Source organism: Sander lucioperca, chromosome 17, assembly GCF_008315115.2.
Source record: "Sander lucioperca isolate FBNREF2018 chromosome 17, SLUC_FBN_1.2, whole genome shotgun sequence".
Classification (NCBI taxonomy): Eukaryota; Metazoa; Chordata; class Actinopteri; order Perciformes; family Percidae; genus Sander; species Sander lucioperca.
Window position 1 is genome coordinate 22,818,814 of NC_050189.1, and position 25,330 is coordinate 22,844,143.

General features: G+C 40.0%; 1 protein-coding gene across 7 annotated transcripts in view; it reads right to left on the minus strand.

Annotated features, from left to right (window-relative positions):
• The window catches only part of LOC116039899 (phospholipid-transporting ATPase ABCA1-like), a 204,571-nt gene that overhangs the window by 36,984 nt on the left and 142,257 nt on the right, over positions 1-25,330 (minus strand). For all 7 annotated transcript variants that reach the window (XM_031285034.2, XM_031285035.2, XM_035994053.1 and 4 more), the window contains 7 exons: positions 21,093-21,187; positions 20,676-20,781; positions 17,174-17,248; positions 14,147-14,316; positions 7,571-7,748; positions 6,351-6,466; positions 5,130-5,274 (listed from right to left, as the gene is read on the minus strand). In XM_031285034.2, coding sequence (XP_031140894.1) covers positions 5,130-5,274; positions 6,351-6,466; positions 7,571-7,748; positions 14,147-14,316; positions 17,174-17,248; positions 20,676-20,781; positions 21,093-21,187 — 885 coding nt within the window. The remainder of the gene's footprint in view (positions 1-5,129; positions 5,275-6,350; positions 6,467-7,570; positions 7,749-14,146; positions 14,317-17,173; positions 17,249-20,675; positions 20,782-21,092; positions 21,188-25,330) is intronic.

Below are 25,330 nucleotides of genomic sequence, written 5' to 3' on the forward strand. Positions count from 1 at the left end.
TGGCAGATATCAGAGCGTGATGAAAAGGCCTTATAGATCATAATGTCAAATCAAACTTGATGTTCGCCAATGTCTCCAACAATAATTCATCACTCCTTTTAATCTATATTTACACGTTTGCTTGAAGATAAAGGGTAAAAAGAACTGCAATCACCCTTCATAGCTAAGAATGAAATAAGATAAAATAAATAATAAATTTATTCCATTCATCAAATCAGAATAATTTGTTTCAGATCATGCAATTTATTATGTCCAATTATTATCAGCTCATACTAAGGGGAGCTGAGATGTGTTCAGGAACATTAATTTACAGCTCCAGTAACAGTTTTAATTGTATTTCTAGAACCAGTTTTCTAGGTTGACTTCTGCCTGTAAATTGATATGTGTTTGACATTACAGTAAGCTAGCTAGATAAAACAAGAAAAATGTCAACAAGAGCAGAGGAATTTATACCGCAAGATGACATTAACGCTATCATTCCTTAACGTTTTTCAACATTGAATGTCAAACAAATTGTATCCCCCAGTTGACTAACATATGTAAATACACACACACACACACACACACACACACCCCTTGGGATTTGTTGAATGAGATAAAGAAAGTTGAATAAACAAACAGCTATGACCTTGGCTGAATGCGGCCCATCTATCTAGCAAAGAAATGCGAAGAAAGCAAGACCTAATTTGAGATCAATACATGAAATCACACATCTCCTCTTGACTGGGTCTTCATCAAGAACGTCTAAGAGGCTCTTAGTCGGAGATGATGAAATGCTGGACAATGTTCCTCCTTAAGTTTGTGCTATATGCCCATCAGTGTTGCCACTTAACTAACTTAGTTACTTTACAGATTACTTGATTTTAAAAGTAACTTAGTTACTTTACAGATCACTTGATTTTAAAAGTAACGAAGTTAGATTACAAGTTACTTTATTAGTTACATTCAACAACTGCCGACAACACCCCCACAGCCTCAATATAAAAATGACAACCGGGTTTACTGTGAGGCAACTCGGCATTGCCAGTAGTAGGGATCTTGTTTATTATGGCACGAAAGAGAGCGAGTCAACCGTGTTAAGGGCAGCATTTCCGCTACAACATACTGCCCGATCAACTTCTTCAACTCTCCCCCACTTACTGGTTTTGCACCGAAGTCCAGCTTTTGTTGTTTGGGTGGTGGGGGACCTCCTGCTCTTTGCTCCGCACCACCTGGTGGGACTTGCTCTGTAAGTTTGACTGCAGTGCTGCGACTCCAAATGTTTCTTCAAATTTGACGTAGTGTTTTTGTAACTAGATAGCACTTTGTCGCCACCAGCACAAAGTGTACAACGAACCTTAATATTGCCGTCTTTAGCTGACACAAACTCAAAATAGTGATTGTATTTCCAGCTAGAAAACGCGCATCTCTCTCCTCCCTCCATTGGTGTTTACGTTTGTGTCGCTGCGTGGTACACGTGAACTGTCCACATGCTGAAAACGTGACCTGTCCTCATGCTGAAAACGTGACTTGTCGCATACGTGACTTCACTCCCAGAGACTTAAGAAGAAAGCAAAAATATATATTTTTGCTAAGGAAAATGACAAAAATAGTAACGCACAGTGACTTGGATAAGTAACTTTAATCTGATTACTGGTTTGGAAATAGTAACGCGTTAGATTACTCGTTACTGAAAAAAGTGGTCAGATTAGATATCACTAATGCCCATAAATCATTTTCAAATAGTTTTGAAGGTGGTACAGTCTGCGAGGCGCATAACTGACCCATATTGCTACTTGTGCTTATTCCCACAGCGTGGCTTCATTCATAATACTGGGAATCACAATGAGAGCAGACAGACACAATATATGGCTCCAACAGTTGAGGTCGATTTTTTTTTTTAGCTACTTTTCTTGTGAAAAGGCGGGAGCGCTATCAACCAACAAGTTCAAGAATTGTTATGGAAGTTGTAGCTAAATTTAGGGGTGACCCTAAATAGTCGAATATGTGATGCTTCGATCGAAGGAGCCTGATTCAACTGCCAATTTCACAGTCGAATCTTCGCAGAGGCGTTATTAAATGAGGATCATGCCACTTTGGCTAAATGGGGGTGCTCAATGTCAGATTTTACATACGTATAACTACCCAATAAGTTAATATACAGCATATTATTTATTTATTGTTTATTTATCAGGGACATTACCTATAACATTATCACAACCAAATGTGAGAGATGAAGGGTTTTTTATAATATAAATATCAACATATAATGCTGTAAATAACAATGCAAAGAAAGGAGCTTTTAATAAATCTTGTCTCTGTGCGTGAATAAGTCCAACCGCCCCATGACTGATTTAAGTTTCACTCTCTATGATCCATGACCCATGGAGGAGAATCTTGGCGGCAGGGATTTAAACCTTTAACTGAAAATATCTGGGGAAAGAAAATCTAAAGTGTGGGTGCACTTTGAAATAGTAAAAGATGATCCAAAGTAAAATACAGGAGCACAGCCGTGTTCGACAGGCGATAGGCAAGACTTGATGAATCTGATTCAACAATGTAAATTCTTAGTCTGGGACAACTACATTTGTTGTTTTTTGGTTGTCAGACTTTGCCAGTTATTTAAAAAAGGGGTGGAGAAAAAACTAGACTGAGTCAGCAGGACCCGATGCTTCTGTTATGTATGTATGTGTCTTTAATGGCTATTTTAAGGCCAAACACGGCAGACAAGAACATTGTTTTTTAAATGCACTGGCCAATTTTGAGATTTTGGACTATTTGGCTTCCAAACCTTGTCTTCTTCCATTCTATCTGTATTCTGATGGTTTGTACAGAGGGGTAGGTTCATATATCATTCATAGCTAGATTTATGGAACATTTAATTCCTAAAAAACATGGTGAAAATTGATTTTTCTATGGCTGTTGAAAATAATTTGATTTATGAACCTGGCTTTATCCAATGTTCTGTTCTGGAAATGCATGCATTGCAAATGAGTGCATATTTAATTAGATAATACCTCATTTGCATATTTAAACATGAACTATACTAATGCACTTGTAACACAAAAAAAGAATTGTCTTATTGTATTGTAAGTAATCAACTGGGGAAGTTTCATGGTGATATCTATTAGTTAAAATGTGTACCCTATTCTCCTTTAGTGTCCTGTCTTAAACACCCTGCCAATAAAGGATGCTGGACTTCACACAGTGCCCTCCAATTACACTACATGAGGTTGGTAGGACCTGGCCTATGTTTATCCTGAAAAATCTATCTGTGCCCATGGTTATCTCTGAGTGGCACGTGGTGGAGGCATTGACTCAGACACTGCTTCAAGCATACAAGGCAGGCTGGGATTGATACAATCCACAGGGAGCTGGACAGTCCTGAGGGGAAGAAAATCTCCCATTGGTCTCAAGACAAAACTGGGGCACCGAGCCTGTAACACTGCAGCTTTGCTTCCTCTCTTGGAAAAATAGTGCTATGCCCAAAAGGAATCTAGGTTCACCCCGTGCTTGAAAACAGAGAACAGATTGAAGCCTGTAGCTTTACTTTTGAGTGCCATTGTTTCAGTAATGCCACCGCTGAGGAGTCTACAAATGATGAGACAAAGCTTTGAAACTGTAGAAGTTGCAATAGGGGAAGACTGGATTGAGCTGTCATGTGTGAGATCTACCCTTTCTGCCTAACTGGGGCACTGTTGTATCTACGCTAGCTATTTTGTGAAGAGTCTGTTCCCTAGAGATATCTGCTCTGAACTGGGGACACATGGAAACCTGGAGAGTTGTAACATTTGTTGATTGATGTCGACCCATCAGGTTCTCTTATCAGCTGTTAAATCAAGTCAGATTAGCAGAATTACCATGGACCTCTTAGCCTGTCAAGTCTCAGAGAAACACTATCTCTCTCCCTAATGCCTTGGAGAAGAGAAGAGTGCAATAAATCTGTCCCTTTACACTGCCAGTGGGCACCATGCTATTCATTAAATTATTACCAATGGCACCCTTTATGAGTAATATGCTGCTCTAACACTGTATCTATAAATAAAGTGAATGCAGAGACAACTAAATGGCAACAATGACATTCTTTGACAGTAGACTTGCCAGCCGAGAAATACAAACTAATAATGAATGTCGTAGATAATGGAATCACAATGCAAATGAGGCAGCCTCGTAAGGAGACCGGAAACATCCCATGCCATAGCCGAGCGGCGCCAGAGGAAACATCAAGTCAGAGGCAGGCGTGTCGGAAAGGACAGAGGCAAAGTCTTTCAGACAACATTACGCTCCGTCTGAAGTGTCGGCTCAGAGCTGTGGGAGACATTCTGACGAAGCATCAGACATTGCGTCTGTCGACGAGGAATGACTGATCGGCACAAGGCTAAAAATATAACATGAAAAAAAAATCCAAAAGTAAATGATTAATGCTAATCATGCAAGTAACAGTTAAGTCTAGAAATGAAATTAGACACGTTTAGTTCAGAGAACAAATGAAAAAGACACCAAGACAAGTAAAGTAGATACTTTTCTTAATCACCACCACCTCTAAGGCACCAAGGTCCTGTTGAGAGCTCTGGCTGTGACATAAATTGTACAGTCAGAATAGGCCAATTTCTCTCTTCTTTTTCTTTTAATGAAATGTAATTTAAATTCTAATCAAAAGTTAAATGACTGACAGTCAACATTCTTCTCTCTCCATTTCGTATGCAGGTCTTTTTTGGTGTCTTTGTCTTATGATTCCACCAAGTCTGTAGCAGCTTGCAGTGAAAATGAACACATTCTGAAAGATGGATGAGGAAAGTTCTCTGAATACCCAATTCTCACCAATCGATTAAATATTAAAAGAGAATAGTGAAAATAGCTCCTTTGAAAAATCCTTGAGAGGATAAAGGAAATACATTACAAGTTATACCAGGAGGGTACACACTCCACCCACATGTGTTTATCAAGGATTCAAGTCAATTTGCCATCCACTGCTATAGCTTCCAAATATATTTTTTATGAAGCTACTCTATGGGAGCGTGAATGTCTGCGTCTGCTGTTTCAAAGGAAATGTCTTCCACTGTGTTAGAATTGTGCATATATGTATGTGAGTCATTTGTTTTTCTTGTCCATTCCAGAATACATGTACAGTATGTGTGGCTGCCACTTACATCATCATTAATGAGCTCCATAACAAAGGTGGCTATGCTGCCGTTAATACCAATGAAGAGGTTGATGCAGGTCAGCACCACGTAGGCTGTGCTGGGCACGCTGAAGATAAAGGAGGCGGGGTACATCATGGGGGTGATGGACCACCTACAGAAAACAAGACACTGTCACACGAACAGAGTGGGAGGGCAAACAAGGATCCCCTGACCACATTTAGCAATACCACTGAAATAGACTAAGTCCAAATAAAACAAAAGTATTGAGAAAAACATAGCCTGAGGATAATCACAATAATTACAAAGTCAGTCCCGTTTCATGGCATCACCCACCAGACTCTTCTGATCATTTGAATGTTCAGTAAGTGATCCATAAAACACTGCTGAACAATAAATACCACCTACGCTTTGGCCTGCAGTAGTTAAAGTTCTGTATTAGAGGTAGTAGAAGCAAGGTCCTGCTCTAAGTGTCACTGAAGTAGTAAAACAACCTCAATGGACATTGTATGTATTAGTTCTGTATAATCAGTGGGCATGCAGGCAAAAAATATATATATATTTTTTTCTTTTACTTTTTTGACATTGTGCGACACATAACTATATACTTCATCATATGGCTGATCACGTTGAGTGTTATACTTGTAACGCCTCATTAACTTAGACAGATAATGATGCAAACAGCCAGTACATTGCACTCATGCTCTGATCACCACCATGGCACACTACCTACTTAAAATGAATCAGCTTGAATGAATGTGCTGCACATTTTGCTTGAAATAGTGCATAGTAGCAGTTAGCCATACATTTTATCAAAGTGGGCCAATATCTCCAAACTACAGATGATGTACCATGAAGTTCTAATTTTCTCATCTTAGAAATTATGTTACAACATATGTCTGGTAAAGTATGATTATTTCTTCCTATCTGCATTTACATGTTTCATTAAATATAAGTGTGGTCGGACTGTAGCCTATATGAAGTGCTAAAACTAGCAAATGCAGAATAAATTATACAGTATATGTGATGATGTTGAACAGTGTGGAGAAAAGGACAATCTAAATAGTATCTAATAAGGAACAATTCATGATCCAAGTGTCAAAAAAGGGTAACCCAACAACTAAAACCAAAGAATAGGAACCTGCTATTATTCCTAAACTGACTGAAAATTATACTTTTAAGAAGATATTTAAGGTGCTATTGTAAGTATTGAGTTATGAATTTACTTACCCATACAAAATAAGCAGAAGAATCAAAGCAGGCAGGTTAGGAGGTGAAACATAGGCTTTTTGTTGGAAGCAGAGGAAGATCGCAATCACAATCAAGCATGGGATGATGTAGTTACACTGTCAGAAAAAACAAAACATGCAAAGACAAAAGTAAGCAGCTATCTCCATTAAAAGTAAATGGTCAGTGTATGATTAAGAAATTAATACTTCAAGGCATAAGTAACGACATAAAGAGACTGCTTGCTTTTAATTTTGTCATTTTTTTCAGACTGAAAAGGACGTGAAACGATGAAATCTGTAACATAATTAGCACTCAGATACATCCCCCTTTAATGTTCAAATTAATTCAGTGAATAACAGACACATCTGAGTTTCTTGTGTTTGAGGCAAGTGGTCGCTGATGATACATTGAATTGAGCAATGATTATTTAATATTTGTTTAAATCCAGTCAATATCAAAAGAAGGCTGAACATTTTTTTTACTTGTAATATTCCCTTTGGCTGCAGAGCTCTTTAAAAACAAATCTACTGTTTTCCAACGGGTGAAAAAAAGATATACTATAGATCAAATTAATATAATATATTAAAATACAATGATATTTACAGTTCACAGAAAAAGTTGACACTGAAATATTAAGGTTTTTTTCAACCTGGATTCCTTTTAATATCTACTGTTGATAGGGCATGTATACTAATGCAGAGAGCTTCAGGCTAGAATCATTACAGTGGCTGCTTAGGTACATTTGTCTTCCACTCAGACAGCACCATAATGATGAGCGTACAAAAGCTTCCTGATAAAATGTTTACTTCCATTCTGCCTCAGGGTAAGCCTGTTGAGTGTAACCAGGGGGGGGTCAGCCAGTGTCAGTAATTACGCCTCAGAAAATAACTGTTGCTCCGGTGAAACTTTTTCCCAGAAGCCAGCAGTGTCAAAGCTACATTATCAATTACAGTGGATGTTTTTTTTTTTTTTTTTTTTTTTAATGTACAGCCTTAGGTGGGAAAAAATCTTCAGGATAGCACAGGAGAAGATCATCAAACTAGGGTAAAATTAGGCCTTTGGCACTGAAAGTTAAGTTGGATGAGTCACATTATAATACATGTCATAGTTGTTACCTAGATTTTATTCAGCATGCAAATGAGTGGGAATGCTAAATTGTACCTCAAGAAGTTATGATCAATTATGAGGTGATGCAGCAGTCTGATGGAGCAGGTACTTACCATGTCCCAGGCAAAATTGGCCAACCAGTAGACAGCTGGGTTAACTCCACTGACAAATTGCAGATGCTTGGCTTTGTTTACCCTCTCTTGGATGAGGAAGAGGACAAAGCTGGCAGGGATGAAGGACATGGCAAAGATAACGCAGATGGACACCACCAAGTCGGTGGAGGTTGTGGCCCTGTGATTGAAATGAGCACAGTAAACAGGAAGTTGACTGGAGAGCTATTAGTGTGTACCAGGACTTTGAAAAAGAAACACAGATATGTGAAAATAGGAGCGGAGAGGAGGCTTTGTCCATGAAACTCTGTACAAAATGTTTAAGACTCCGATGTAGATGATGCATTTTGGGTTTCCAAATATCCTTATTGATAATATTTGAACAAAACATTACAACAAAGAAGGAAATTCTTTCATTAAAACACAGGTAATTTGGATTATTTTACCATTTCCACTACGTTTAAATATGCTAAATGTAAGCCCTTACCTCAGGGTACTGTAAGGTGCTTAGGATCAAACTGTGAACATGAATTGGAATATGAGAGATCATTATAAAATACAGAACTCAATTGAAATCTAAATTAAATGGTCTAATGCTTCAAATGAAATTGATTAAAGCTGGAGTGTGATATTCACTGCATTTGAATGTAATACTGGCTTACTTCATTTTCAATTTCAGAGGGCACTAGTTATTACTGTACAGTATACCACAGCATTCACATTTACTTCCTTCGCCAACATTCACAAGACCAAAAGGTATTAATAATCATCACACTGGCGTCCATGAGAACAAAAGAAAGGTTTGGAGATGGTAGACTCAACAATGCGCTGTGGAAAAAGTGTTGACTAAATAAATGAAGAAGAAGAGATTGTAAGGAAGGGGTGTCAAACTCAGTTTCACTAAGGGCCAAACTGTAAAATAAGAATCACATCAAAGCCCAGACATATATGGTTTATTGACATGCTTTTATTTCAATGAAAAAGTAAAATATCTTTGACTGTATTACTGCATGGCGCTTTTTTTTTTTAAAGACATTTTTCATAATTTTTGTTGCATTTTCAACATTTTTGTTGCTTTTTACAACTTTTTTTGTGGCTTTCTCCAACGTTTTTATCTTTTGTTATTTTATTTGTCGCTTTCCCCTACTTTTGTCGACATGAAGCCCTACAAAAGTCAGCAAAAAAGTTACTTAGCAATCATAGAGTTTAGCAAATCAAGCAAAAAAAATGATTAAATCTTTTAAAAGCAGGCTACCACACAGCCGACTCACAACAACTCAAAGTCAGCAAATTTGCCAAATTCTGCTCTGAGCGTGATTACAGTTTGAAAAAACTGTTTCCCGTTTTTTTTAGTTTGGCGCACAACTAGGCAGGTCAACATTTGTGGTGAACCTCAATTGATATGCGAGCTGGATAAAAACTTGTGAGGGGCCCGTGGGCCTTGAGTTTGACACGTGTTCTAAGGCATTTGTCTCATTTCCTGTACTGCAACAAACACACTACATGTATTCCTTTGCAATGTAAGGAAGCATTTAAATAAATTTTGTTACACCTACAAAAACAATCTGTGTAACTAACAGAATCAACAGTCAACAGGTAGTGAAGAATTAGAGGAGCACATTTTAAAAACTTGACCAGAGTTCTCATCTATATAAGTCTCCTTCATTTATGTTAGAAACAAATTGTCCTTTTCTCCTCCGAGATGCTGACCTTCGTTTCACTGTCGTATATCTTCATTTTATGCCATCCTAGCATTGAAAATGTCCTCCGCTGTGTCCGTTCAATTAGCATTGGATAAAACTGTGGTGTATTCTTTTAACCCCCACCGTCATCCTCGGCCTGCGATAATCTCTCACATGACTTCCTGCTGTGTAATTAGCATATTAAATAAGTTACCCTGTGTGGCAACAAGGCTGTATTTATCATCGCCAACCAGACGCAATTAGAACACATAAATATAAAATAATTTACCACAGTGGGTGCCAGCTTACATTACAACAGGTTCTAAAGGGCTGTGTGCTCTGTTGGGTGGAAAGATAATGTAGGGGACAAAGCTGCGAATGATCTAACCCTGAATGCTTGAAGCTGGCTAATTGCTGTGAAGAAGAGGACAAGCAATCTGCTAATTAACTAATAATGGAAGAGCAAGAAAGCTGAGCAGTGGGAGTACAGCTTTACAGGATGTATTGCTTTCCTTTAAGTTTTTTTAATGACAAGGGCTGCAGGGCACAGCCTTAAATGTTGAAGTGTAGGGGGGCTGAAAGCAGGAGATAATTATCGAATCTGAAGCTCCTGGCACAACATTCGGGTTGTCATTTGTATTATGTAGATAAAGTAGAGAACCATTTCAATTACGATAGAAGCTTGTTGCAATTAATTTAATAGCTCAACCGTATATGACTTTTAAATGGGATATTTTTAAAGATAGTGTGCACAAATCTGAAACAATATTAATTTGCTGATTGTAACCAAATTACACTTCACATTCAACAGGGTGGAAGAGCAGAAGTTTTTTTTTGTCAGTTGCCAAAATGATATCCCTGAGCAATTAACAAAAGATACATATATCTCCATAATGAAATGAGGCTGAAGTCTGACATTTCTGAAGATGATAGAAAAAAACTGGAAGGCCCTCTTTTCAATTCAGATGAAGCACAGAGACCTCGCAGGAGTGAATGGGGTAATTTCGATGGGTGTATGCATCACCTTTCTTTTCATCTGCATACTTTCACAATTTTGTGGCTCATGACATCACTTGCATTGAAATTAGTTGTGAAGAGCACTAGAGGGGAGTGACACTTCAAATTAGATGGAGCAGCGCAATTTTGGTGTCCAAAATCTGGTGAGGGAACAAGTCATTGGTGATGAGTTATTATTCATAGAATGGCAAGTGTCTCTCCATGACATGAAGGAAGTATCAAACATCAATTTTTAAGGCAGATTTTCCCTTAATTTCTTAGATTTTCGATTTGATGTTGGCAAGCAAATTATCCCCTTCAAACAACAATTACTGAATTATGCACACTACTTAAAATGGCACTGGAGTTTTGTTGGCCACCTGGGGGAAGCAGAACAAGTGAAAAAACAGCATCATGTAATTGCTTTATAACGTTGTTATAGCAAACTTGTTAGCAAACATTTTCCTAATTACACATCTAGCAGTTGCAGAGATACATAGGAATCTTCACAAACTTCTGTTAAAAAGATCTGGGTCTTTAGCTGCTAGATGCTTGACTTTATTCACTAGCTAGTCATTAACTTTGTCTGTAGGAGCTGGACATGTAGCATAGAGATGTTTTATCAGAGGTTTTTCACAAGAAAAAAAGCTGACTGATACTACTGCTGAGTGTTGATAGGTATATAATTTGCAGGTGTTAAACCAAAACAATAAGCTAAAAGGCTGAGAGGAACGGCAGAGTTGGGTGACAAATCTTTATGGGCTTAACATTTTTCATGTTACACAGTCATTTGATTCATTGTTCATACGAAAACTATTGTGGAGCTTTAAAAGTTTCTGTACTCAACATTCAGGACATTAATATAGCAGCAAACAAATATTTGCTACGTAAAGATATACTGTAATGGAGTAATGGCGCCCTTAGCAGAGAATGAAGTCACACTCCCTCTGTGTGTTGTAATCCGAGCTTCTTTGTTCTTTGTTTTGATAGCCAGTCTGGCCCTTGTGTGCGTTGGTATCTCACAAATTGGTGAACAGTCTTAAGAGCTGTGTGAAGGATATCCCAGACCCCTTTTTTTCCCAGTGTTTCGAGTACAGCCCCTTTAAGCAACCTTATTCTATATGCTCAAGAAGTCTCTGCCACCCTTTTTCCACCCATTCTTGTCTCCAACCTGCGCACTTATTCAACAATGAAGAAGTGTGCAAGCTAATCTGGAAATCATCCATCCATCTTCTTCCGCTTATCCGGTAACGGGTCGCGGGGGTAGCAGCTCCAGCAGGGGACCCCAAACTTCCCTTTCCCGAGCCACATTAACCAGCTCTGACTGGGGGATCCCGAGGCGTTCCCAGGCCAGGTTGGAGATATAATCCCTCCACCTAGTCCTGGGTCTTCCCCGAGGCCTCCTCCCAGCTGGACGTGCCTGGAAAACCTCCCTAGGGAGGCGCCCAGGGGGCATCCTTACCAGATGCCCGAACCACCTCAACTGGCTCCTTTCGACGCGAAGGAGCAGCGGCTCTACTCCGAGCTCCTCACGGATGACTGAGCTTCTCACCCTATCTCTAAGGGAGACGCCAGCCACCCTCCTGAGGAAACCCATTTCGGCCGCTTGTACCCTGGATCTCGTTCTTTCGGTCATGACCCAGCCTTCATGACCATAGGTGAGGGTAGGAACGAAAACTGACCGGTAGATTGAGAGCTTTGCCTTCTGGCTCAGCTCTCTTTTCGTCACAACGGTGCGATAAATTGAGTGTAATACCGCACCCGCTGCGCCGATTCTCCGACCAATCTCCCGCTCCATTGTTCCCTCACTCGCGAACAAGACTCCAAGGTACTTGAACTCCTTCACTTGGGGTAAAGACTCATTCCCTACCTGGAGAAGGCACTCCATCGGTTTCCTGCTGAGAACCATGGCCTCAGATTTAGAGGTGCTGATCCTCATCCCAGCCGCTTCACACTCGGCTGCGAACCGATCGGCTGCGAACCGATCCAGTGAGTGCTGAAGGTCACAGGCCGACGATGCCATCAGGACCACATCATCTGCAAAAAGCAGCGATGAGATCCCCAGCTCACCAAACTGCAACCCCTCTCCACCCCGACTACGCCTCGATATCCTGTCCATAAATACTACAAACAGGATTGGTGACAAAGCGCAGCCCTGGCGGAGGCCAACTCTCACCTGAAACGAGTCCGACTTACTGCCGAGAACCCGGACACAGCTCTCGCTTTGGTCGTACAGAGATTGGATGGCCCTGAGAAGGGACCCCCTCACCCCGTACTCCCGCAGCACCTCCCACAGTGTCTCCCGGGGGACACGGTCATACGCCTTCTCCAGATCCACAAAGCACATGTAGACCGGTTGGGCATACTCCCAGGCTCCCTCCAGGATCCTTGCGAGAGTAAAGATCTGGTCCGTTGTTCCACGACCAGGACGGAATCCGCATTGTTCCTCTTCAACCTGAGGTTCGACTATCGACCGAACCCTCCTTTCCAGCACCTTGGAGTAGACTTTACCGGGGAGGCTGAGAAGTGTGATACCCCTGTAATTGGCACACACCCTCTGGTCCCCCTTTTTGAAAAGGGGAACCACCACCCCGGTCTACCACTCCTTAGGCACCGTCCCCGACTTCCACGCAATGTTGAAGAGGCGTGTCAACCAAGACAACCCCTCCACACCCAGAGCTTTAAGCATTTCTGGACAGATCTCATCAAGGAATCATGGAAATCATAGTTCATAAATTAAAGTAGTCACACAAAAGGCTCATCCTGAATCTACCATAGGAAGGCCATCGTAATCACCTCCTAACCCTGGCGCAGAACTCAGGGCGGTCTTCAGCACCTGGTCACTACATAAATACCTGACTGAGGGTCGGAGCAACTGTGGAGTATGGAACTAAACCGCTACTATGTGAGGATTGGTAGCAGCCACTGTATTGCCTTTTTTAAATGTGAGGAGTTGTGGTTATAGTGCTGTAACGCAATTTGCTGCAGTGGGATGTATTTCAACTTCTTCTATTAAAAGTGTTGATCCCGGTTGATCACAATCTCTGAACAGAGTGAATGCACGCTATCAACAACAGATAATGTTGAGGAATACACACCAGCTCAAAATAACTGATCATAATCACAAAACACAAAACAGTACACAGTACACACAGAGCAGTTAGATCCATATGTTGTGACTTAGCATGTGATTAATCTCTGACTCTCATGGGGAGCTGCTCTCCTGCTAGCCCTGGGATAAAGCATGAGAGAAAAAATGGTATATCCTCATAAGGGGCTCCCATGGGTCTATGAATCTGTGCATACTCATACAAATCCCTCATCGATCTATCTGTCTTACGCTTTCCATTGTATTGTCTTTTACTCATCGGTTCTCGCTTTGTCTTTCCTGTCTCTGCTTTTCTTTCTCCCACTCCATTGCTCTGTCCCTCTCACTCTGCTTTAATTCTCTCAGTTCCCCAGTCAACATCAGTCTCTCTCCTCTGCATCTCATGATGCATGGTCAGAAAATCAGCAAGCAAGAGAAAAATGTCATGTAGTATTCCAGAAAGTAGAGGTTTTCTGAAATAATTGCAGCATACACTGTAAACACTATAGAACATTTCTTTTAACGTGCACGTATTATACACAATGCTGAATGTAGTCAGCATTTTACGCTAACACCATACCACATGTTGTCAGCATTTTACGCTAACTAGCTTGGTAACATTTATAAATAACATTATATTTGACATTTAAAGTCTGTGTTCCTACCCTGTTTTCTCTGACCTGGACCACTACGAGGCACATGGGATATAATAATGACTAACAGCAAGGAATTTTCAAGTTGCTCCTTTGCTCCACAAAGCTAAAGCACAGCAGCATCTTGTCTTTAACCCCTTTTTCTGGTCTGACGACTCACATGGCTATAGAGGTGAGCTGCTCCTTGGTGAGGTTGAGGGGGTGATTGGACACGGAGATGCCATACTGGCGGGGATCCTGTCCTGCCGGCAGATTTCCCCTCAGGATGGCGTTGTTGGCCACACTGAGGAAGGACACCATGCCATGCCATGCCTGGTTGTAGAACCACACCTGCAAAGGTTGAGAAAACTTAGAACAGCATGTAGGGGCTTTGCGTTTGCTTCAGATGTCACCTAGCAACTACATCTGGCACTGATTTGACAGTTGGATGTGGACAAATGATGGAGAGAGATTTAACATGCAGGTTATGAAAGAAAACACTTTTCAAAAAGATATATTCTGAGATGAATTTCTTTTTTCATAAGGTTACCAAGACAGTTGGACTTAAACTACAGAGTTTTTCTGGCTTTATTTTGGATTTGTTCGCATCTAAATCACAGGAAAAGAAGCACAGAAAGGTAAAAAAGAATGACTGGACAGAATCTGTATGCTAGTTCTAACGGATGGGTTGTTACAAACAGCTGTTGTGAAGGGCTCTTAAGAGCTGTGTACCACCAATATGGCCATCATAAAGTAGTCAAATCACTTATAAAATCTTGGTTTTTCCACAGCTGAAGAAATGGAGAACGCTTGGGCAGTGATGAAATGCTGTTGTCATTTGAAGACGCACCAAGGTTCTTATGCATTACTGCACAACATATAGTATAGTGAAATGTACAGCACAGTACAGTGTAACTGTTGGGCTAGTTTTGCATTGCCAGACCTATCTCTACAGCACTGTGTCAGTGCTGGAGTATGGTCTGGCTACACCACCTATCTATTTTGGGATTGGAGAAAAAAACATTGACTTGTTTGTATTTTTTTAAACCAATCACAACCGTCCTGGGCGGCGCCAAGCACCGATAGTCGAGACACCAAGAGGGGAGGGACTAGAGTTGGGCTACTGTGCATGGTCCCATGTGTATTTTTTAGGTTACACTTTACTTGAAGTTCTCTACATAAGAGTGACATGACACTGTAATGAACGTGTCATAAACATTATAAACAAGTCATAAACGTTTATGACATAACGCTTCTTTTAGTAAGTGTCATTCGGTTTTGTCATGACAAGTTATGGTTAGGGTTCATGTGTCATGACACTGTCATGACACTGTCATGTCACCTACATAGAAAACTTCAAGTAAAGTGTTAACATTTTTTATTCTGTATTTTTGTGTGTGTATGTCTCTGTCTTGTGATGATTAGAGTGAAAGATACAATCGATTTTTGTCCACCTAGTGAACAAAAGGCGCTCTGAAGAGAGAGGGGTCAAATAATCTCTCAAACATTTTGTAGATAGAGCTGACCAACATTGCTTTTTCATTTAACAGAAGAAGGCCTGCAATGAATGCCAAATACCCATGTGGCGTAGCACGCTAGCTGCAAACACAGGGTAAAAACATTCTTGCACACTTTCCTTTTAATGTAAGAGACTCTCTGAGTGTCTGTGGCTGCTGGGGTGTAGAAGAAAAAGAATGGATGAAAGAGAGTGGGAGTGAGAGAGGACTCCCCGCTGATAGTGCAGCGCTAATTAAGAGTGGATGGCGTTTGAGTGTCAGGCTAACACAACACTGCATCAACGAGAAGGATATGGAGAAACTCGAGTACACAGACAGATGTGCACACACACAGATACACTTGTGTCTTTCTCTTTCTGTTCTCGCTGTATCTCAGATAGACAGATCAACCAAAATTGATATTATTTTCCCTCTTATATTTTCTTCAGGCTGTAGTTTCTGTAAGGTCTTCAGTTAAAATATCATTGGATGTATTCAAGATAGGTAGAGAATAAAGAGCACAAGGTTGGCTGCTAAACGCATAAGGGGGTGGGGGAGCAAAATATGAGTAGATATGATGGCAAGCAACATTTGCATTTCCACTTTGGAAACTACTTTAAACATCAACTTGTTTTGGGGAGGGGCAAAACTCTATTCTCAATATGAGATATACGAGTCTGAGATATTTGTATTGATATTAACTTTAACATTTAATACAAATGTAGTCCAGTGGAGTAAAGTAACTAAATGCAATTACACACGTAATATACTTAAATATAATAATTTTGAGGTGCCCACTATTGTTATTCAACAGCTATAGTAACTAGTTACTTCTCAGATAAATATTTTATAAAAAAAAATAAAAAAATTCATGAGATTATAATAATCCACTGTTAAAGATTAAACCGGTGGTTCCCAACCTTATAAAAACCAGTGTCTCGTTGGGGCCCTGTGCCTCGTTTCAGATGTCTGTGAGTCGTTAGAGTCATCTCGAGCAGCTACAACAGTAAAATGCTCTTTATACATGACTGCATCAGTATTAACATTCTAATAATGTCATATATAATATATCAGCCAGAGGGGTCATTTTTCTGCAGAACAAGTACTTTTGCTTTAAATACTTCAAATGCATTTTGCTGAAAATATTTCTGTATTTTTACTAAAGTAGGAATTTGAACACAGGACTACTCGTAATTGAATATTTTTTAATTATTGTATTGGTACTTTTTACTTAAGTACTGTAGAGGATCTGTGTACTTCTTCCACCACTGATGTAGTCAACATTAATAATATAGTAAGCTTGACACATGCATTTTAAGTCACTGCACACTGTTTTTGCAATACCTGCAAAAGGTACAGTAAGTAGTATTTGTATTAATATACTGAACCATCATGCAATACTCTCACTTTATAGCTCATATCTACTCATAATCCAAGGTGTCAATATTAACCTCTCCTCCTGACTTTTGTGGGAAATTATATAGGCATCATAATTTATAATTAAGTAAATCGCACAAGTAAAAAGGTGAGTAGACCAGTTTTAGGTGGGTTTGCCCCTTCACTGTCTCTGCCCATGTCCTGTTTCTCTTGATCACCAGCATTCCTCAATCTAAACTGCACCTACATAATTTTAGCTCAGAGATCATTAAACCTTTATCTCATTGGTTCAAATAACAGTAGAGCAAAGGGGCACACGGCAATTAATAAAATACCTTTACGTTGTCCCTGGTTCCCAGCTTCTTTAGTAGCGTCTCAGCGTTCTGGAAGATCTGATCAGTCAAATTATCCTAATGACGATGAGGAAAACAAGACAACAAATTGAGTTGGAGACTTAATTGGATACACTTGGAAAACCACCACTACTCTTTGAAATGCAAAACATAAAGCAGAGGGAGATAAGAAGTAAGACTTCTGGGGATCTGAGCCACTTATTTTCCACAGTCTTGGAAAAAAATGTGTCCCCCGTTATTTTGGCTGCTTGCGAGTTCTTTCCTCTTTTAACATTTCTGTTTTATTAAATAGGGTGAAATAATTAAAATCATGAGGAGAAAGAGAATATGAAACAAAGGTTCACAAGTAACAGCAATTGCCTCACTACCTAATGTACCAATCATATTTAAGTACTATGGCTGGATTCTAAGTCCTCAAGTGTGCATATACAATATAACAGCAAAAAAAGTATTTTCCACAGAGTACAAAGTGTCTTCTAGGTGGTGAAGAAATGAAAATGGCAGAGAGATGGTAGAATGGACAAGTTGCATAAAAAATATGCTCCACTCCACTCATGTTTCATGTGAAATGAGCCTTGGAATGAGAGCTTGAGATGACAGGCACGCGATTCCCAAAGTGTCATGTTGATACCATGCTGTTCAGCCTGACCATAAGAGCACTGAGCACATTACATATGTGATATAAATGCAAATAGACCTCCTGTTGGACCCTGCCTTCATAGGGCTATTGCAGAGGATAGGAGGGAAAAGGGGGGAGAGTGGATGTGGCATGGAGTGAAGAGAGGTCGGTGGAGGAAAAGTGCAGGTGACAACTGGGGAGAGAGGTAGGGGGTAGACAAAATAAGAGGAGAAAAATCAAGAAAGACATTGTAAGAATGCAGGAGTGTGCTCAGGTGCAAGTGCTTGTCTGCTATGAAAGAGATATAGTGGAAATGAATAGACACAAATGATATCTCAAGCCCCCAAGACAGTTACCCAAGGACAAGTGACTAAGGAGATCATACCACTTCTGTTCTCACTTTTCCTATCCCACAATCCTTCACTCAGCCAATCCTACACCACATCTTGACAATCTCAAAAATTTTGAAACATTTAAAGAATGTATTCAGAACATTTTTTTTGTTTTTTGCCCTGCCATAAATCCATCTAATAAATCTGCTCTTTTGAAATAACAAAATGTTTACACATTTCAGTAACACAGCATGAACTTCTCATCTCTTTCCATATCACCGTGTGAGAAAGAAAAGAAAGAAAAACGCCCCCATCAACGCTGACAGGAGTATTTGTGTTAAATAACATCTCCTCTGTTACAAGACATTACCTATTCATATACCGGGCACAGAAGAAGCCTCTTACTCGTTTGAAATGCTTCCTCCAGCAAAAGCAAAAAATCTTCAAAACATTTTTTATTTTTACTTTGCTCAGGTTTGCATTGTGCCAAGCAGAAACGGGCAGCGCCATTAGGCGGCCTTGCTGAGGATTAGCGGTGGCTTAAACCAGATGAGAAGTGGGCCAGCAGCTGCCTGGGTCTAATCCTTGACAAACTCCTCCCCAGTCAAGGACAATGACAAGCCCGGCTTTGGCCAGTGGACCTGCCGTGCCACAGCTAACGACGCAGCAATAAAGCCAGTCGAGTGTGCGCTGACTTTCTTGGCTTGTATTCCAAAGCGGCCTGCACAGTTCAGTGGTCAAGTACTCTGTGTGACAGAGTGGTCATATGGTCTGTGGGACAGTGTGCTAATATGTGTCTGCAATGTGTGTGTATTAACAACTTGCCAGGAAGGAGTTCATGGTTTGTTAAATTAGGGCCTTATTTCTCTGAATAATATAAATGATGAAGAAAAAAATAGTTTGAGAAGTTAACAAAACATTTCAGGGAAAGTAGTGACATTAATACTATCTACATAACACTGTGCCATTTTTTTGCCTTAATTATACAATTCCCAGCACACAGGCTTTCTTGTTCTCATCAGTCCCATCACCACGTGTGATACCTAACCCTATTTCTACCTGCTAGACACAGGAAATGCAATTAAACTGAAAGTTCAGAGCCCACTTCCCAGCCTGTGCAGGTGGTTAGAGTGCCAAAACATGCTACTTCCCGTTAGCGTCTCGTATCACAATGCCTGCTGAGCAGAAGAGAGCCAGACATTTCCCAAGGACAGTGTAGCACTTTAATAACACGGAATGCAGAGCTGGGATGGCTAATGCCCGGCCATTAGGGTTACATCATCGCTGCTGCACGAATTAAAGTCACATTAGCGTTGAGATCCGGGAGACAGAGAAGGGAGCCTGGGTAGGGCTGAGACCGGAGACGCCTGAGGGCAAAGCAATGCGCTGATCTCAAAGTAGTTTGAACATCCAAAAATTTGAAATGTTAATGAGAGACTGTGTGTATGCAAGACAGAGGCTGAGAGAGAAATAGAGAGAGATACGAGGGGAAAAGTGAGTTGGTATGTAGTTCAAGAAACACTGTGCCTGAGTAAAAGTATGTGAATGTATAGTGGTAGTCAGTATAGTTAAATAAATGTGAGAGGAAAAAGGTTTGCAGGATTGTGTGTGAATGTGTGTGTTCTTGTGCAGTAAAGACCCAGATTCCTCGATTTATTCAAAGCAATGCACAGACAATCATAGCTTGTTGCCATGGACACAACAGAATGGATTTGAAGAATCCAAACCTCCACTCTTCTTTGCCTTTATTCTTCTTTCTCAATCGTTCAAATATACAGCACGATCCAAAAGTCCACTACAAATAACATGACCTGTACCTAAGATACAAAGCTAACTGGACAAAGAACACCATGCTCCAATTAGGAGCAGCTCACTCACAAGGCCGCTGGCAAACTGCAGCCGTGACAGGAGAAAAGCAGTTTCTGAACCACTCAGTCACAAAACTAGTGTCAAGCATTTAGTGTTGGAGAAAGAGTTACAACGTAACAGCACGACTAACCGACATTGCCATTCCTAGATGCTGCTAGAATGTCTGAGATACTAAAATCTATATAAAAATTTAAAAAAAATTGTAAGAAAAGTTGTATTATCTTGTTTGAGAAATAATAATTGGTTAAAATGTGGATTCATTTTTTATATATGACACTCAAGAACTTTTGTTTTTGATTTTTAGATAATATGAGTCATTTGACCAAAAAAGGCCACATTTCTAGATGGTGATTTGAGGGAGGTGTTTTTGTCCCATGTTGCAGGTAAACAAGTTCTATGCTGCGCTATCTAGGAATGTGACGAGACACTCAGCTCACAAGACGAGACGAGACACGAGATTGGGTTCACAAGAACAAGATGAGACGAGATTTTAACACTATTTCCATTCAAGTTCTACAGAGGCAATGTCCATATTCGGAGCCCAACAGGCCAGGCATTGGCCAATATCGGCCAATATATTATTTTTACCTCAACAAGAAGTCTCGTCACACGTCTAGTGGTATCAACGGGTTTGACTTTGTGAAAGCCAGTATTTCTTACATACCTGAAATGAACTGAATAGGTTTTTTAGATCCCTGAATGAAGCTTCGATTGCTGCCTCAGTCAGACGGACTTGAGAGTTGACCGCTCCGACAGAAATGCCCCCGTACCTGGAGTGGCAAAAAAAAAAAAGCAAAGAGAGGTTCAAGTGGTGGTAAGAGCATGTGAGTCATATCAAGGACCAGCGGATTGTTACACTTCGCTATGTATATAGATTAAGACACATGAGATACAGACATTCAAGAAAAGCAGATATTACAGTGGAAATATGGACATGAACAAACATGATCGGGTAGTACTTTGGCTCTCTTTGTTTAAAAAAATGTCACTTGAACTACCCTGATTCAAATAACCCTTCAATTCTGCAGCGTATTCTAAAATCTCTAGAGAAACATCAATATTCAACACTGACATGCATTACCTTGTTTTACCAGTGCTTCCAAAAGTCTTGACCAAGAAGTCCGTCATGTTACGTCCAGTTAAATCCAACAATGTGTCTGTTGTGTTCTGGATCCTCTGTTGAAAAGAGAAATAAACAAAAGAGCTGAAATGTTAGAACTCGAAAAATAAATATACATTATTAGTTTCTTGAGTTGATAAAGTGAATATGTCAGCATGGGCATACTGTTTATTGATTAGAGCATATTTACGTTTAAGATGCGAAAATCGTTTCAAAAAATGTTTCAGTAATTCTCAAAATACAAGGCCAATCTGCAGATAATGTTTGGAGATACATGACGTCCATGCAAAAGAGGTGCGGCACTTTTTCTTTTACTTATGAAAGGATATACAACTTTTGCATTTAGCACTTAACTGTGTGTAGTGTAGCATCATGAGCAGAAAGGCTGACCGCAGACAGACCCTTGCAGGCGCAACTGCTCAGCCACCCATAAAAAACTCATCAAGTAGATGCAAAATCAACAAAACTTAAGAGTAAAAACATTTTGCAGGTGATATCCGTTTACAGCAATGTGGAACACAGTCTCTCAACCCTAATCATAATAGTCAATTAAGCCTGGCTATGGGAAGCCTGGCTAAAATCTAGCCCCCCCGCCAAATCTGAGAAAGCTGTGTCTAATGTCAAAGAACCTAATTAGATGCCCTTCTGTGGATAAATGGGTACATTCAAACATCCAATTAGGGAGGGTGCAACACACCACCATGAATGCACTCCACGAAGCGTAGACTGATACTTCCCAGTACACACACACACACACACACACACAAACACACACACACACACACACCAACACCAAGCTGCTTTAGCCTTGCTTATTTAGAGAGGTAACACTATGTTAATTAGCAGAGTGATCCTTGATAAAAGTGCAATTGAGACCCCCGACTGCAACACAATTTACCAACGTACTCCACAGTTACGGTGGTTATTTATCCTTCTGTGCAAACAGCGTGATGTGCAAGCTTTGGTGTGTTGTTTAAACGGTAACCTTTGTGTGTATATCCATTCTTTATCACGTACAGTAGATGTCCATAAAAAGGAGTAGATGACCGGGTATCAGTCAGAAGGACTGTTTTTCTGCATCTCTTCTATTCCTGGGTCCAAAACTTCCTTTAGAGATAAATCACTATTTGGTTGGGTTTTACATGGCAGAATTGTTCCATGGGGTATAGAAGTAGCATTAAAATAAAGAGCAGATGAGGATACATTGGGGGCAAAACAAGAAGAAAGTGAAGAGTAAAAAGAGATTAGAAGCCAGATTAAAAACAAATAGGATAAATAAGAAAGCAGAGCAGGAATGGATAGAGGATAGAAACACAAGTTAACGCAGGAGGGAAGTGTAAAGAAAAGGAGGAGATACCTGAATCACAAGGCAAAGAACAAAAAATAGGAAAAAGCAGAGGAGGAAAGGACCCATCTGGCTTACGAATCAGAGATAAGGAGGACGAACTGCATGACAACCTTGGCTTATCTCTGAACAAACATGCTTCTCTTTTCAAAAAGCCACAGGAACTAGGAAACAAACAAAACCAAAAATAAGAGCTTCTAAACTCCACTGTGTGTACAATGAGTTTATACACAAGCATACAGTCAGTGTGGGTCTAATTATTTTGGCCTTGGTCCATATCCCCCATCAAAAAGACAAATGGGAAAATGACGTGATTGTGCAATACCTGGGCCTGCATCTCTTGTTCATTACCTGGGAACAGCTTCAGAGTGCTTGGCATTCTGTACATAACATCAGCTCCCCACAACACAGTGGTAGCTTGATAGCTGGGGAAGCAAACACGGTTGAGGGAAATGTAAACTAAGGAGTAATGAAATCTGTTGAATGAGCTGGCATACTAGAGCACTGGGAAGATAGAGAAGAAGAGACTGTGCAGAGTTCATATTCATCTTGGCACTGTTTATATTGTGCTTTACCTTCCATTTTGATTCAGTGTGCACAAAAAAAGCAATCATGGGAAAGCACAATCTTCTATAATTAAACATGTTATGTCAATGTGTATGGTCATTTGTCCTCTGTCTTGAAGTTTTGCAAGTGATGAATCCGGTTAATTGTTTTTTTTTCATGCAAAGCAATACGTTTCTTTATATGTGAAGTTGTTACTGTATTTTAACTCATAACATGATGTGTTTGTCGTGGAAGTGACAGGTGGTCCATTGTATAATTGGCTGTATGTTTGTCATCACGTGTATAGGATCTGTTCTTCAGTTCAGCGCATTCCATTGTGTTGTGCGATCATGTCAGATATGATCACATCACAACTACCATTTTAGAGTGAGCCAAACAATACGTTTAGATAATAGCATCAAGTAGTGTGGGAGGCACTCGCTGGGTCACAAGCATGCAGTTACTAACCACAACAAAAAGCTGCACTGGGTGTTCTGTCCCAGATCATGAGAGATTGAGTTGCACACATCCATGCCCGATGACAGATTTTCATCCAGACTCCCTTCTGTTCTGTTTAGCCACAACAAAAAGCAAAGCACTGCCTCATCCACTATTTGCCTCACCTCACAATTCAATGACAATTTTTCTTTTGTTTTCGAGCAACTCTTGCCTTCTGCTGAGAGGGTGGCTCTGGACAGGTAGTTTTACACTAAAATGGATCTGTGGGTTTTGGGAGTCAAAGTGACAAATAAACAGGACCCAGCAGAGAAAAGATGTGTATGAGTATGGGCTGGCGGAGGTTTGGAGCTAATCTGCAGTTAGTTGGGTTTTTTCTTTGCCACAGCTGTTATTGAAGAAAAAAACTGCCCTCAGATGTAAAGTTTACAGATTTGTTATGGTTTAAATGTATAAATGATAACATAAAATAGCAATAAAATGTCAGGGCTGCGGATTTAATGTCCTGAATTTAAATAAATTGGCCACACAGAGATACATAAAAACAGCTTTGGGATTATGCTGCAGTATACAATCATCCCTTTCATTTCTAAAAGTACAACAAATACTCTTACTGAAAAGACTCACTTTTAAGGCAATTTTTTTTTTCAAACCAAAGTAGATAATGGTGTTTGTATTTCCCATACAGAACTTCTCTTTTTTTTTTGCACACAAATGGTAAGCCAATGCCCAACTTCAATACCCTGATAGATTAGACCAAGCAGAGTAATTTGCAAGCAGGCTGTAGTTAGGCCGGTCTCCAAATGATAAAGACATAAATCGTAATTCGGTGAACGTGGCGGCTTTATCAATTCCTCTGCACGCATGGCGGCCTATTCATCTATGAAGGCTAAATAAACAATGATTTCACACTACCTCCTTCGGTGGTGTGTCCATGTTTGTTCTCTCTCTCGTCTTTTCTGTAGTTTCTCAAGGGCATATTGAGAGGATGGGCAGGATAAGATAAAAAAAGAAAACTAGTGTGAAGCTGGTACATCATGATTTATTCAGCAGGGGAAGCTTTCAGGTCAAAGGGAATACATCCTCACAATGTGCTCAGCTACTGTGGGTGGTCTCTGCCTTGGACTTGAATTAATTTATGAGCCCCTGCGACGAACCACAGTCTACAGGTAAGCAAAGCAGAAATAATGAAGTGCATGTGTTCCCATGCACATGTACATACATACACATAGTGCATATGTATGTTTAGCAGCATGTCACATTCATGTATTCATATCTGTCACCATATTCATCCTACCTCACAAGCAACAGTTCTCTCAATCTGCAAAAAGTATACTCTCTTCAGACTCCATATTGTATATTTAAGATGACAGTTTCTATCTAATGACCTTATGCACTATATTTCAAACTGTAAACTATGGGTTATGGCCCTGCAGTTAACAGCAGGTAGGCAAAGAAAGTTGGAGAAGGGTGGAGAGTTGTAGTATACAGTTACACACTTTCATACATTGTCATTTATTAACTAGTCTAGAACACTGGGGTCTTTTCACTAACATTGAAAAAAAAGGCCACAGTGAACATTCACCCCATAATCGCACTGTATCTTTCTACCATATGAACTCACACACTACCCCATTGGTATAAATCTTTCAAGATGTCAGATGATGAAATAAAGGCTGCAGATCTTGCTGGCTTACTGTGTTACAAAGACTGACCGCTGCCAAATAAATAAAGTGATGAACAGAGAAACGTGACTGTTAACAGCACGTGTATTGCTTACAAATGCTTTCCTCTGTCATATTCTCCTCTTGTAACTCTTTTATTCTAAATTTATTCTAACTTTAGCGCACAG